Here is a 16,609-nt window from a genome sequence, read left to right as displayed (position 1 = left end):
GCTTGGACATTTGTTTGTGTTGTCCCTCTTCTAAGTCTCTGTAACTGCTCCCATGCTGTCTATCCAACCAATTACCATTGCAGTTGAGACTGTATATTTGTTATAACTTAAACTATGGTATTGAAACCACCATTGCTGAAGGGTCAGTGTTTATACATATTTTTTTGGCTCCGACTGGCCAGTAAATATATTTTTATTGTTAAATTTACCACCCATCTAGGCCTCGCCTTAAAGTTCTTCTATTTAAAAATGATCTGACATCTGCAGATAAACAGTTGTATTGTTAACCATTAAATATTATGTAACAAACTGCTTTTTCAATCAACTGTCAGGGTCAGGGAAAGTTCATCAAATCAATAACCCTAAAAGTGGGCTTTTAGTAGTGACCCATTTCCCTTTTCATTTGTGGTTCCTTATGCAAAACTGCAAGTAAAGAATGGATTAACTAATGTTGACTCCACCTTCACTAGGCCTTAATCTCTGACGACAGCAGAGCCATCATAAGCACAGCTTAGTAACAAATCGTTGTTTCCTTAATGGGTTTACAGGCCAATATAGACAATCTCACTATTAGTATGCCACTTTAATTGCGACTGCACTGGAAATTGTCACCTTTACAGAGGTTATTGCATGTAATTGCCCTTCCAGCAATACAAATTCCACAATGTCATATACCAAAAAAAAAAAAAAAAAAAGTGCTTTAACAGCTACACGCAGGTCAAATTTAATTACAGCTTATCACTTCATAGTGTTGCCCCTTATTTTCACACTCACACTTTACATTTTACATCTAATGAAGGTGGTCTTTGGTTTCTGAGCAGAAACTGCAAATTTACCACTACAGGAGGAAAGTTCACCATAAACCAAATGACCTTATGTACAGTTTGACTACACAGCTCAACCTCAATAGGAGTAAACACAACTGTACACAGGAAGAAATCTACACTGCCATCTTCTGGTAACAAATCAAAATTCAAGTTAAAAGCCCTGGTATTCTGGTGTCTGGGTCAAGTTGCTTCATAGAAAATAGTGAGTGGCTGCCATCAAAGTAGAAGCTCCTGAAATAGGATGGATTCTTCAGATTAATGTTAAATCTAATATAGATGAGGTCAAAAAATAAAAATATGTACACATAAGATAAAGGCCCATATTTAGTGTGGTGTCTTAGGGTAAAAATGTATATGGATTTCTAATTTAGGAAATCACTTTCATCTCGAGGAAACTGTTGGAGAGCTCTGGAGGTGTCCTAACTTGTCAGACGTTACCAAGAGTTGTCCTTCAGAGACATGTGCACAGATTCTGTTGGAGGAGACTTATTTCTAACACTCAGTGACACACAGCTCAATTAAAGATAACATTTGGACAAAAAAAGAACAGTTTTGTTACAGATCTTGTAAAGGATACAATTATTCCACCAAGAAGAACACATACAGAAATTATGGTAACTGCATATTTACATTTTTAGTAACTGGGAATATGCAGCTAAATTGGGTCTAAGAAAATCAACCATTTTGATCATATAAATCAAAGGAAGAGAGGAATAGCTTAATCTTGCTCTTTGTTAGAATTATATATGAAGGTCCCATCCGCTGAAATCATCACAGTTAGTCTTCAGAATTCATTAAAATTTTAAAGTTTAATATTGCATTACTCATACAAGCTGTACTCATGAGGTATCATCCAGGATTACACTATGAATATACATTTAGAAGCCAGAGCTTCCGTTGACATCTGAGAAATCTATATATTTACAGAGTGCAGTATTGTTAAAGCTCTAAATGCACATCTCACTGGATAATACAAGATGCCTTGAAATTGAATAGAAATAAGGTAATAAACAGCACCATCTAGTGGCAATTTTTTCAGGGGCCTTAAATGTCTCTTGATGATTGCTGAGTTGTTTCTGCACCTTGACTGAAGTCCACCTGTGGCAAATTAAATTGATTTGGCAAGATTTGGAGAGGCTTTGGACACTTTTCTTTAAAAGACCTAAGAGATGACAAGGAATACTGTATCAGAACAAAAGCCATGAGGTCAAAGGAACTGCAAAGATAAGAAACAGAAGTAATGTGAGACACAGATCTGGGAAAGGCTACTCCAAAAAAAGTTCTGCTTCACTGCAGGTTCCTGAGCATAGTGGCCTGCCTAATTTTCAAATGGGAGAGGTTTGGCACAACCAGGGCTTTTGCCTGAGGTGGTGACCCAGACAAACTGAGCAATTAGGGGAGAAGGGCCTTAGTAAAGCCTGTTTCACATATGAACTCTGGACAATTTACCCTAGACATTGTCCGGAGTAGCATTTCACAAAAGTGGTAGAATGCCTGAGTAAGAACCATCCCTATGTGTGAAAATCCACTAATTTCCGTGAGCAATCAGCATGCACAGGAGTGGAAAGAAACTTAAACTGTGGGAAACTGTTTAGTTTACAGCCCATCAGAGCCATGCATCTAATAAACAAACAAAAAAAAAACACAACTTTCTATTACTTGACTACAATAGCAGTTGAGTGACAGATGTCATCAACACACCCACTTACTCACTTTTATCCTCCAAATGATTTGGGACAGAGCAGCATGCTACACGAACAAGCTCACGCACATAATATGGACACTGCACTACGGGGCTCGACGGATAAAGTCTGTCTGCACCATCTCACTCAGAAAATTTTTGTTCGCAGATAAATCCCCTCCTGACAAGGTCAGAATACTGTCAGAATCCAACTATGTCTGTAAAGCGCTTCAGGAAGGAAGGATCTCCTTTGAAAATGTTCCAGATGAAAAATCACCACTGTAGCCCTTCACCAATCTGGACTGTATGTCAGAGTGGCTAGATGGAAGCCTTTCTTCAGTCCAAACACATGTAAGCCCACTTGGGTTTTGCAGAAAAGCACCTAAAGGACTCCCACACTGTGAGGAACAAGATTTTCTGGCATGATGATACTTAGATTTAACAGTTTGGCTTCAGTGATAAGCATTATGCCTGGAGGAAACCAGGCACCACTAATCACCTGCCAAATACCATTTTAACAGTGAAGCATCATGCTGTCTTGGTGGTTTTCAGTAGTAGGGGCTGGGAGACTGTTCTTCACTCCATTCAGCTTGACCAGAGATCTCCTTAATGAAATCCTGTTCCATGGCACTCAGGACCTCACACTGGGACAAAGGTTCACCTTCCAACATGACAACAATCCTAAGCACACAGCCAAGACAACAGAGTGCTTAGGGACAACTGTGTGAATGTCCTAGAGTGGCCAAGCCAGAGCCCTGACTTGAACCCTATTGACTACTCTGAACACCTGAAAATGGCTGTAAACTGATAGTCCTCATTCAACCTGACTGAGCGGAGGATTTGAGAGGATTAGCAAAGACAAATGACAGAAAATCCCGCAATCCAGGTGTGCAAAGGTTGGCACGTCATACCCAAAAAGACATATGTATATGACAGAACACACAATAAATGATAACTTAAAAGTATATAGTGCAACCTTTATCCAGAAAGCAAGTAAAAACTAAAAGTCACTTTCTCAGCTTAGTAAAAAGACTCAACTCAGAAAATATACTGAGGATAACCCAAAAAAAAACAATTCATTAAAAATGAAAACGTTTCATTCTTAGTTAACGCAGATGAAGAGAAATTTACACAGTACTCTTACCATAGTAGGGGGAACCTAAAACACAAACTTTGTAGTTCAGCTAACTAACTTTGTCCAGAAATGAGTGGATCACAGTTTGCTCATAAACTGGCCATTCTGCCTGTGCTAAGACATACAGACTCTGAAACCAGAGTCAAAAGTAACTAAAAACAAAACAAAACAAAAGGCATTCACACCTTCACTCATGCTCTAACTGTGTGAGAATCAGCCTGGCTTACATACACCAGGCTGATTCTCCAGGCAGTTCTCTGCTTGCCAACCAAAAGAGGGCAGTACAGAACTGTTTACGGGGGGGGTGAAATTTGTTTCAAGGCAGACTACAATTTGTAATAATGCTTCTGTAACAGTGCCAACAGCAACCACAGAAGCTCCACTGGATATGTTAACAGAAGATAAAGTTCATTCTAAACTGAAGTGGGGGGGTGAAGAGAGTTCTGAACACAGACACGGTGCTTCAACACAGTATTGAGATCAAAAGAGAGTGGAAGAAAATGGCAACAGGAAAGCCAATATTATATTTTACCATTGTCTGAGATTTGTTCACCAATTCAAACATTGATGCAGTACAATGTTGACATTTATTTAAAAAACTAATTGAGAAGAAGAAAGAATAAAATATTACATACCCACCAATATATGGGGTACCTAAATTAATAAATAAACCTATATGGGACTGAACTCTGATTAAAGTACATATAAGTTAAACGTACTGGACACAGACATGTTCCTGTGCTGTGCTTTATTCACACTAAGATGAGAAGCAGCTGGCTAGACTACTGAGAGCAAAACATGGGTGGGTGGAGTCACCCGCTTCTTTCAGCGGCCTCCTTCATTCAGCCACAGACCATTGAAAAGGGGATTAGCTCACACAAAGCTAGAGTGAATGAATATCAAACCCAATGGGAAAAGATACTCAGTGGCTGAAGTTCTCACATCATCACAGACCAGCAGAGCAGCTTAAACTATCAGTCCATTAACTTGAGCAAAGCAGATACATTACATCAGTTATTAATACACAGAGCTTGGGGACACCACACATGTCGCTAATTAGAACTAATATTTACTACAATAGCTGGCAGGGTACATAGCCAGCTTTACTGTAATAAGAAACAAGTTGCCATATATGGGATCAACTCCTGGGCCTGTTTTTTGTAATTGAAATAATGACCCCATTTGACCATACAACAATTATTACAAGCTACCTTTGTGGTTTTGATGACACTTTAATACTGCCTAATCATTGATTTTCAGCAGAATTGTAAACTGTCTAATTCCATTTCACGCACAATTCAAGTTTAAATGTAATTCGTCTGACACCACAAACCATCTCTGTAATATGACTAATTCAAAATCAGATTCAAATTCAAAATGTTATTAAATTTGGGTTGTCATAATAGATTTTTTAAATAATAGATCTTTAAAAACACTACAGGATAACCTTAGCTATTTTGAGCAATACTCACACTCAAAGCAACAATGAATTTCCTCTACTTATAGTCAATGTCTGTCAAACTGCAAGCCGGATTTGCTCTGTGACTTCCGTTGTCCCAAAATTATTTAAAAAATAAAATAAAATAAACAAAACACATTGGCCAGACACACCACACCACTGTGTGACGTGTTTGTAAAGCAAGCAAAAAAATAAATAATAGAATAGAAATAATAGAAATTTGATATAGATATATATAGTGCCAAATACTCTGAGACTTATGTGTACAGAGGTTTGAGGCAGAACAGTTAACTGCGTATTAGTGAAATCTCTGGTGGAGCACTTTAAGGGAAAATTGTTGTAAAATACTTCAACCACAAGCTTTGGGATAAAGAAACGTGTTACCTTTTAGAGCAGTGTGCCTTTAGAAAAATAATTTCTTTGGTGTAGCATGTGTAGTCTTTTGCAATATGAATCAAAGTTATGTGTAAAATTTCTATAGTGAGTAATTTTGCTGTCATCCTAGGATGACCTTGGCAACTTTAATCCTTGAAAGACTGAAAAAACAAATACGTATAACACAACAAACTGAGACATAAAACAAACGACATGGAAGATTTGGAGGAGAACGGGACAGGATGGCTTATGCTGATGGCAAATTCATCCACTGCATTTTCTGTATTATTGAATGTGTCTGTGTGTGCACACGTGCAAATCCTGGAGCTGACTGGACAGTGTCCTGGCCACAGGAATGTCGGCCATGATTCAGCACATTGCCTAAATGTTTAGAAGAATCACAGCAATGGACCACTAAAACCTGAAAGTTAATATGTGTGGTTCAACATTAAACATTCATCAATCCCATTTTATGGCATATCCTATCTTTACATTATACAAAACATGATAACAGATATGAACTGAAACATACATATTTATTTTAATGCTATAAACCCTCTTAGTGAAACCGTGGTAAAACATTATTAAAAGGCAGTAATCTAACCATTTCTGTTTGTAACATACAGTTACAAGAAGAACAAGGGCAAAAACAACAGCAGCAGTTTTGTCGAAAACGGTTACATATTGTGTATATGCGTGCAAGTTAGCGCGCATGCATTTAGGGATGGGAGGGTCATTTTCTTGTAGATGAAAGGCAGTCTAAAAAACACAATCCATTAACATCCATTAAAAGCCATTAGTTTTCCCATCTGACTCTTAAGTGTAACAATCCTGTTTATTGATGGAAAAATAAACCATCAGCAAGAAGGGGGCTGAGACAAATGAAATCAATGACGCATCTGCACAAAGCGTACAAATAAGCAATGGAAAAATATGTGCAATGATTTATATGGGGGTTTTGCACAGATGAGTGGTCTGAACTGCCCCCAGTCTCCTTGTTTGGTTTTAACTTGCCACTGGTACTTTCATCACCTGGCTTAAAAACCGCAGTAAATGTTAAATAATGTGTAGTGAGACATCCCCCTCTCACATCTACGCAGCCTGTTGCTCTGTGGTGTTCTGGTGTTCTCTGGCTTGGTCTTTGTGGTGGGAAATGGGGGAGGTGTCAGCAACATAACAAATAACAAATGCTGTTTACTTTTGGTGAAACTTCACTGATGTGACACTCTGGACAAACCAGAGCTGTAAATAAAAGACCATGCCTGATCAATATAAATTAATTTACTGTGAAAAAATAAATTCAATTGAGCATTTCCAGACAATTGTTTTCAATAAAATCAGTCTGAATGCCTTTTTGTGTCATGCACTGCATACTCCTCTTTGCTTAGAATATTTGACTTCTGATGCTTTCTCAAAATCACAATGATAACTAATAAGAAATGTTCTGCTGAGGAGGACCCAGCTAGGTGCTGGTTACATGCAGCATATGTCATGGAATTCAATGAACAGAATTGGGTTTGTATCCATCCCCTTAATTCCTTATTCAACAATGTTTCACAGTTGACTACAGTGCTCTTTTGTTTTCATGGTGTAGATTTTGGCCAGGATATGAATTCTCGGCTAACTGGACCTTCCATATACAAGTGTGCTTGTACTATAATCCTGTAAATACGTTCTGTGACCTCAATTTAACTACTTGTGTGACTTTGGAAAAAATGATAACTTTCTGGGGGGACAGGTATCTTTTTTATATCCACTGTACATCCACCTAAGTGTGAACAAACACACTTTGGACACAATTATAGCTAGCTAAAGAGAAACAGTTACAATGAATTAGGTCCAGCACATCACAGGGTGACCTCTGAACTCACAGATGTGGGTATGAAAAAAATCTGGGCTGAAAATACAAACCAAGATGTTGGCAATGTCTATAATATCTCTAATGGAAAGCTTGCTGCAGAATAAGTTGCAACAACACACTGGTTTTTGGAAGCAGAACAACATATTTTACTGGGTGCCAGCTATACAATGATAGAAATGTCACCAGCTCAAAGCTCAAACAAAACTATCTAAAAACTAAATATTAACAAAAAGGAAACAAAACAAAATGAAACAAAAAGTAACAACCCAAGGGTAGGATTCATCACAGCTGAAATAATGATGCACAGTATTCTCAACTAGCTTCAGCAGACCTGAATAAGTTGGGCTGGGTGAGGTTGAGTCACTTCCTGTGTGTGTGTTGTAAATTTTGTGAATCTGGTTGATCTTCGCACAATGACCAAAAGGCCCAGTGCACACCAGCCCTCTATGCTGCCAGGGGAGAAGATTACATTCAAAACAGCCAGCAGCAGCAGATAGCCATCACATTGCCAGCCAGCCCACATTCCTGTGAGCACGCGCACGCACGCACGCACTTCTGACCACCAATAGTCCTGCATTTTAAAAAAAATAATTCAGCATCCTCATTCCTTTTAGTAAGAGAACTGCCTTGACACAGCAGGGATTGGCAAAATAGATGCAAACAAAGAAGGTTTGTTTGCCAAGGATTCTTAGTCACGTGACTTGTGCTGAGGCCTAGAGGGCAGAAACATCACACCTCATCAACTCATCTAAACATCAACTCAATAGAACAAATGAATTGTTCCGATTACAAAGCCTCTAGGGTGAAAGTATTTAATGTGCATGTTTTCACTTGCTGCAGTTCAGGAGGTGAAATATAAGAAATTCTTCCTTGTCAAAGCAAAGGTGAGAGCTAATTAGCTAACATTAACTAATACTGATCCATCATTGAAAGCCTGAGTTACTGTTAAGACGAAGCACTTTGGATATTTAATACGTTTGTATGACAGGGCTAGCGTGTCCACATGCAAGTTTTTCAGAACAAAGCAGTGGCTAAGGAAAACCAAACTCAGACGTACTCAGTTGAAAGATGTTCTATCAAAAAATAGTTATCTGTTAATTAATCAACTGTGAAGAAGCTAAACAATATAATACACCAACTTTTTACACATTTCACCAAAACTACATCATAAATATAAATAATCACAATAATCATCAGCAACTAAATTTATACTATAAACTTGAAAGGGTATTTTAAAAAAAGAGCTTTAAAAAATTATAGCAGAAAATAATATCACATGCCAAGTTGATCCAAACGCTAACTTCTGTCCTATACCCAGGTCCTACGAAGTTAAACCACCTTTGCTAACCATCTTATATTGCCTCTCAACCATCGAAAGACTGTCTTCCATCCAAACGTTTTAAACAAAAACTACAGAACGTCAATGCACAGTCACACGGGTAAAACCACATCCTCACATACAAAGACGTACATGCGGTAACTATGACTATGTAAGAATACCTGCTCTCACACGTTACATGTTACTAAGGACATTAGTCATTTGCCGCTGCTTTCATCACTATTTCACCATGTCTTAGAAACCCCTGCAGCTAATCGACAGCAGCCCACACACACACAAAATAGATCCTGCAGTTATACAGCTGTGCCTTAAGTGGGGATATATGGGGACAGAGTCATTCATCACAAAACCTAAAATACTGTAGGTTTACAGGGATCACGAATGAGACAACATGAACTGCAACTCCCCAGTTGCCTATTTTGTTACATAGGCATGTTGTTGATGTGATGATTTATAAAACTTTATTTTCATAATTCTAGAAATTCTGTCCTGATAATTGCAACTAAAAGAAAAAAATAGATAAATAAAACACACACACACACTGGGCCCATGTTTTAGGCTGACACACATTGAACTACAAACTGAACTACATGCCATTTTATTTTCTCCTGAACACAAGATCTTCAGCATACAACAAGCTTTTTCAAGTTGTAGGTAAGCCCAGAAGAGCCACACATCCTCCAGCTTTAGTTCATCACCATGTTGAAGTAATATCACAGAGTTCACAGTAGTAACATTGTGGATAATTAAAGTGTTTTTATCTGCAGTTATAATTTAAACAATTCCTCAACTTAAAGAAATTATGTTAAGAATACACAGTCTCAAACCAAAAAGTGATTCTAGGAAGCTTCAGCACAAAAACTAAAGCTTAACTCCGACCACTGTAAAGTGGTATTTAGGTAATATTATAAGAGTTGCATTAATCAGTGAAATATCAACATCAACCAACAATACCTAGATAGGTTACTTAAATGTGCAAGAAAGTGTGTGTTTGCATCCGTTCATGATTATGTGCTGTTACTGGTGGTGCATTCTGCATGACATTTTTGTCCTTAAACAACCTCTAAGACTGGCAGAATAATAGGCAGTGTCAGTTGCAGACACCCCTCTGTGGACAGACACCAGCAGGCTCTATGATCTACTTCTACTTATGTGATAGCTTGTTAACTACATAATATATTTGTACCTTTATTTAGCCATTCTTCCTGGTGTCAAAACCGGAGACAATCTTTTCATTTGTGACACAGTCTTTGGTTTCACCCAAATACTGCTTATCATGAAAGACAATAATCCACCTGATCCCACATAGATTTCACATTCCTCAGAGTTAAACATCATGTGAGAACACTAGCCATCCTTCACTATCCATCTAACTGATAACTGTATCAAAACTAACATCACTGCATCAATGTTTTCTTCTATATTACCAGTCATCAAATCTTTCCATTTATTATAACTCAGATGATGATACATAACCTTTAAGCTAATAGGGTTAGGGCTGAAGTAACAATTTCAGAAGTCAGGAAAAACAGCTTAGGGTTGTTAGCAGTGACTGAAAGGTGAGAAATTCCCTGCTGCTGCAAGGTGATTAAAATTCCTAACTTCAAATGAGTTCTTAAAACGTATTATTGAGACGACATTCCACATGATTTTCATTTGAGTCATATCATAAATCACTAGCAAACTGTAGTGGGAGCAGTGATGGAGTGATTAGGGAAAAGGGAGACGGTGGTGAGCAAGGAAAGGAACACTTAATAAAATCAATAAGCTTTCACTGAAAGTAAAGGCTGCTGTGCTATATTTTTCATGACACAAGAAAACCACCGTCTCATTCTCATGAGATCATCAGAGGGTAAAAAGACTAGTTTTAAGCCATGCTATGAGAGATGGATATAATATATTTATATAATTAGCTATGTGTTGTTTCATCTGCAAAATTAAAGTTATTCTTATACTCACTAATGAAATAATCGCACAGCCTTTGCCATGCTTCCTGTTTTTCAATAACAAATGTGCTGAGTATGTGTACAACAAACTGTGCAACCAGCAGAAATTGTGCCCTGTAGGGAAGACAGTCTGGAAGCAAGCCGACCAGCTAGGTAAAATGTCGACTCACTGCAGCCACTTGATAAAAGACAAGAAATGTCACATCCAGCTGAGCCCTGCACTATGTCCCAGTGAGGGAAGGCAGGCAGACTGTGGCAGCCTGGCCACTGTCTGCTGTCTATCTAAAACAACAACACTTCACATGCATCATGGCTGCCACAGAAAACAGTTAAATCATCTAGATTTAATGAATGAGTTTAACACCCATTTACCAATATTGATGAAACCAATAAAATAACATTTAACAAAAAGTGTAAAGAAGTAAGAGGTCTTACCCATCCTCCTCGCCATCAACAGCCTTCAGACTAACTGATGCAGTTAAGGCACTGGCTGTGGTATTGCCCTCAGCTTCTTGACCCTGGCCAGTGCTTGATCCAGACCCAGCTTCCCCGCTGGATGACTTCGGCTGCCCCAACAGAACAGAGTGATGCTGCATGAGGAGACGCTGGGCATCCTGCAGTTGAGTGGTGGTGAAGGTGGGCAGACTAGCATACAGAGCACTTGCCTTGGCAGCATGAGTGAGGGACTGGGCACTGCTGTGATCGTGGGGCAAGGTGACAGAAGACGGCTGACTGTGAGGAACACCTTGTGGGGGCATCCTACCAGTATTCCCAGTGTTGTGGGCTTGGGGCTGGGCCTGGGGATCACTCTGAAGGTTAGGAGGAGGCACACTCGGTGCAGACACTTGGCTCTGGTGCACTGAAGCAGACAGCTGGGTGCCCAGGACTGGGTTTTGTATTAATGTGGGAAGTGACTGTGGCTTCTGCTGCTGGCAATCCAGATGGCCAGGAACGTTCTGCGGCTGCTGGCCAAGACCTGTTACTCCAACATGAGAGGGTATACTGGAGGTTGCAGTCTGAAGGGAGGAAGGCTGCTGGGGCTGGGTGTGAAGTAGTGCCTGTGACTGCTGAGGGCCTGCCATCATCTGACATGCTCCATTAGCTGGCCCAGAGGGTGCCGATACAACTTGGTTGGACAGAGATTGAGAAGTAGTAACTTGGGGGATACCTTGGTGGGGCTGGGTGTATTCAGGTGGTCTCATCTGCACTGGGACTGCTTTTGGGGCAGCAGATGGCTGCTGTGGCAGGGGGACATAGCCCATCTTCTGCTGCTGAACTCCCACTATGCCCTGTGTTGAGCTTGGGGGTTGATTAGCAACTGCCTGGGCATAGGTGAGCTGCTGCTGAGGTACAGCTGGCATAGGAAGTCCAGCGGTGGTCTGGTGGCCTGGCATTGGAGCAGGTTGGTGAATGTTGGTAGGAACTGAGGGAGCTACAGTAGTCTTCACATGTTGAGTAATATCTTGGCTGTGGATTTGGGGTTGGGATATTCCCATGCTTAAGCCACTGGGGAGGATTCCTTGAAAGCCCTGAGGAGGGGAGACATAATCCTGGGCATGCTGGGGTACTAGTGGTCCCCCAGCCTCTCCACTTTCAGTATAATGGCTCAGTGTACTCATAGTGCTACTCACAGAACTACCACTTGTGCTTTCTCTCTCAGAGGCACCAGTAATGCTGTCAGAGACAAACTGACGCATGCTGAGAGACCCAGTGTCAGATGCAGAAGAACTTTGAGCAGAAGCTGGAGTTTCCTTGTCATAGAATTCTGTACATGTCCATCTGCCCTTCTTGAAGGGCTCAGAGCTAGAGTCCAGCTTCACCACCCTGAAGCGAGAACTGGTGGCAGCCACCACAGTGGCTAGAGCTGAGGCAGGTTGAACAGGAGTAGATGATACAGGTGCTGTGGCCACAGCTGTGACAGGGGCACTTACTGGCTGTATCACAGCAGACCCAACTCTTCCCTGCATCCCACTGGACAGAGCCACCCCTCCAGAGGCACTGACAACAGCAGCAGCTGTAGTAGTCGTATTAACCATAGCGATGTTGGAGTTGACGTTTTGGTGTTGCTGGATCATGCTGACATTAGTGGTGGTCATAGGATTACTCCCAACTGCTCCAACCACACCACCACCAGCTCCACTTCCTCCACTGCTGCTTATCACATTGAGAGGAAAGCCACCACTGCTACTGCTAACACTTGTGCTGATTGCCCCTCTCACAGGCACACTGGCAGAACTCAATATATTCACACTACTAACACTGCTGCTCTGGGGATTAACTATGCTAACTGTACTGCCCATGGCAGAGCTGTGCATTCCAGGGACAGATCCTGAGGGCACTATCCCTGCAGGCTGAGCAACAATGTTTGGAGGGGCAGTCTGCGTAACATTCTCTTGAGCCCCCCCCACATTAGAAGGCATTTTCTGGGTGACACAAGGTAATGCTCCAGAGGTGAGGACAGATGCAGTGCTCCCAGGCCCAGAGGGCAGAGAGTAGACCTGGGCATGGTTAGGATGTTGAGGATGCACAGTTCCATTCACCATGCCCCCACTATGGTGTTGAGGCTGGTTCAGGGAATGGGGGTGTGAAGGTTGGTTGGGGGAAACAGCTCCTGGGGTCTCTGCCTCATGGAAATTATTCAGTGTCTCCTCTGAAGAGCTTCTCTCTGCTCCAACTGTTTCATTAGCTCGGGAGAGTGACACATCAAGGATTTCAGAAGATGACAGATCCTCTGTGTGAGACTCATCCAAGTCATCATAGCTTTCTGTGTCCTCTGCAATACTGTTGTTGGTACTCACAGATATTTGTGCTGGAGTCACACTTGTGATCTGGAAACCACTCTTCTTTTTCATCTGAGCACCAGTGGACTGTGTAGGCTGTGGCTGACAATGCAGATTTAGGCTGTGTGGAGGGGGGTGATGGGGACCCGGGGAAGATGAACCAGCAGGAGGTTGGCACTGAATCAACAGTGGGGGTTGATAATCATCGACAGAGACGTGACTGTTATTGACCACCGGGTTCGCCGGTGTTGACAGCGCGGAGCCGCTCCCGCTGCCTGTATTGCTACCCCTTCTGTGAAAGACAGTCGGGTGCGCCATCTTTCTAACACTGCCAGAGTCTCCTGCGGGGTCCGGATGATGCATTTCGAGAGAATCCGGGGGGTAGTTGGTCTCTGACAGTATGCAATAAGGTTGCAGTTCGTTAACGGCGCCGTTTTGACAAAACTACAGTCAACAGACAACACAATCAAAAATAAATATTTGAAGCAGGTGTCCGATGGCTTTACTCAAATATCAGGCGACGTTGTGCCAATATTTACAGCCTCCCCTCCACGATTTAGTACTCTCCAGTAACAGCTAGCGAGGCAAAAGAAGCTAGTGGCCGCTTGCTGAGTAGCTAGCAAGCTAACGTCAGCTGTTGGCAGTTGTTATTCACCTGATAACGGCCACTGTTATCTGTCCGAGCCTTTGTTAAACGCAAAGTAACATTTTGCGGGTTTGTAACTAGAAGCAATGTCGTAATTGGCTCACACTAAAAAGCAAAATAGCAGCAAAGTAAGTTAACGCTATATTATATGCTAGCTTGACAGGGGAGGAACGTCAGCTAGCTAACTGCCAGTCTCCATCACCGGCTAGCTAAACACAGAGTGAGTCGTTTTAACTGCTCGGTTACTTCAAACCCCCAAAAATGAAAACAAGCAACCTTTGTTTCTGTGCACGAGGGTGTAAAAGCAATTACGATCACTTAAATGCGGCGTTCAGAGGTTTAATCCACTCCACTGAATCATCGGCTCGCCGTTGGTTTTGCTGTATCACTGGTCCTCCCCAGCGGTAACGTTGTTCAGTATGTAGCCTCCTGCACCGCCGCTGTAGCTCTGTGCTGTGACGGGGCTGGAGGGGAGAGGTGCTCTGTAATATGGCGACCGCGCATGGTCCCTGCTGCCAAACATAAAGCAGTCTGGGAGAGGCGACGACGAGCCCGACGTGAACACCGACGAAAAGTTCCGGAAAGTGCCGAGCAAAGGGCGCTCCCAAAAAATAGGTTTGGGTGATTTCATTGAAATATTACACCGAAGGAAACATACGTGGGAAAATATATGCCTTTATAGATATAATTATAGATTACGTACTGGTACATTTTAATGCTGTATGGTAAAAATACATATTTATAATAATCTCTGGGATGAATAATTCTGCATAAAAGGCATATAGATGTAAATTGTGTTATGAAATAATTTAGGGAGAAATTTGTATCTTTAACGATAATAAAGACTAATATCATTAGCCTACCCATTGGAAAGTAGAAGAAAAATCACATGGGTTGTGAACATTTGTTATGGACTGAGCAAAACATCAACATCACAACAGGTTTCCTGAAACAAAGGCGGAGAGAGAGAGAAAGCTGCTAGATCTCTCTACAGACACAGGTGTCAACTGAACTGAAGGATTATTCTACACACAGATGATGTTTTGGGTCTCTCTCTTATTGGAGAGAGAGAGAGAGAGAAATGCACACATTTGTTGGTCTGTAATGTTGCCGCTGTAGGTGTAAGTGAATTAGTGTTAAACTAGTCAGAGATCTCCATTTTTTGTTCTGCTGTTGTTTTCTGTTAATCTCTGAATACATTCTCATTAGAATATTCATGTGTCTTCTGAAACCAAGATCCAATATTTACAATATCTAATTATGATATTACAATATTTTACAGATAATAAAATCTAAATATGGTGCCTCGATTCTATACCTATATTCGAGTGAGTCCAGCAGTACATAGTGTTTTGCTTCCGAGGAATCATATAGATGAATCTTGAACATAGCTGGACAAAAAATATATGTAGGCTACAGAGACTTATACTAAATCAATTATAGAAAAGTGCATTGTAGCATAAAAGCACATTTACTGAGTATTTTGCAGGTTAGCAAAACAGTTTGAGTTATTATGGGCTAAGCAGGCAGACTTAAAAGATATTCAGCAACAACTTCAGCATGAGAATAATAATGTTGGCTGTGATCAACAGGTGTCAGAACACACAGTGCTTTGTAGCTTGCTGCGTTTGCCATTGTATAGCAGCAGACCGGTCAGTCTGCACATGCTGACTCGTGCACCACAACATTAAAATCATCAGTTGCTTTAAATGTTGTGGCCGATTAGTATGTTTGGCCACTTACTATTTAATACAGTAGAGCAATTATACAATAATAATTCCAAAGCGTTAATATTTGTGAAGCATACTTGATTTTTCTTAAAATATTTGACTTGATGCTCTCCAGTGGGTATTTGACTAAATATGTGGATGCTTTTAAGCAGGTTTGTCTAAAGTTCTCTGCATATTTATCTGACACATAAGTAGGTTACACAGTCTGACAGTGGATGAACAGCTCATCACACATTGTTGAAAGATCTTTTTTAATCTATAAAATGTAATAAAATGTGAGTTGTGCTGTTCAATTTGTCAGTTTTAGCCACTTAGGTATAAATGAAAATCTTCTTTGAAAGCTGTATATAGAAGAGAGGCAGGGAGGGAAACAGAAATAGAGAGCGGAGGAGTTGAGGTAACTAACAGACAGCAAGGACAGCACAGTGGTTACTGAAGGACGTGGAGGAGCAAGAAAAAGAAGAGAAGGAGAGACAGTCTCAGACAGGCTATATCCGTCAATAGAAATGATGGAGGACGAGAGACAGCCAGAGCCTAGTGCAGTGTAAGCGTCTGGTGCTGTCAGCAGCTTTAAATCACACTGGCACTCAAAAAAAAAACACAGCACTATTGTGCTGTCACTCCAACAATAATGAACAATTTACTGTGGATTAAGTTTGCAAACACTATGTTCTGTTATTAGAAAAAGTGACAATCCAGAGTGTGTTTAAATAAAGAAATGAGAAGACAGAATCTTATCTTTTTCCAAATGAAGGTTCCCAATGTAACAATTATTTGCTTAGTAGCTATTAATGTACTTACATACAAGGCCAGGACAGAACAACAGTAAA

The 16,609-nt window shown here is 40.8% G+C and overlaps 1 protein-coding gene across 1 annotated transcript; it reads right to left on the bottom strand.

Moving 5' to 3' along the window:
• Nucleotides 1–733: 733 nt before the first annotated feature.
• LOC137132752 (TSC22 domain family protein 1-like) lies at nucleotides 734–14,554 on the bottom strand. Its single transcript, XM_067515670.1, has 2 exons — nucleotides 11,059–14,554; nucleotides 734–1,989 (listed from the first exon to the last, which is right to left on the bottom strand). Exons 1-2 carry the CDS (start codon nucleotides 13,764–13,766, stop codon nucleotides 1,872–1,874), a joined length of 2,826 nt encoding a protein of 941 aa, XP_067371771.1. The 5' UTR covers nucleotides 13,767–14,554; the 3' UTR covers nucleotides 734–1,871.
• Nucleotides 14,555–16,609: the final 2,055 nt, after the last annotated feature.

Source organism: Channa argus, chromosome 9 (genome assembly GCF_033026475.1).
Source record: "Channa argus isolate prfri chromosome 9, Channa argus male v1.0, whole genome shotgun sequence".
NCBI lineage: Eukaryota > Metazoa > Chordata > Actinopteri > Anabantiformes > Channidae > Channa > Channa argus.
This window is presented reverse-complemented; position numbering and strand designations above follow the sequence as displayed.

What these genes read in the sequence shown, in the direction of transcription:
- LOC137132752 (XM_067515670.1), bottom strand. Translation starts at nt 13,766, where the DNA reads ATGCATCATCCGGACCCCGCAGGAGACTCTGGCAGTGTTAGAAAGATG. An exon ending in GTTGATGGCGAGGAGGATGG is followed by an intron (nt 1,990 to 11,058) that starts GTAAGACCTCTT and finishes GTCATCTCTTAG; the next exon opens with GTCTTTTAAAGAAAAGTGTC.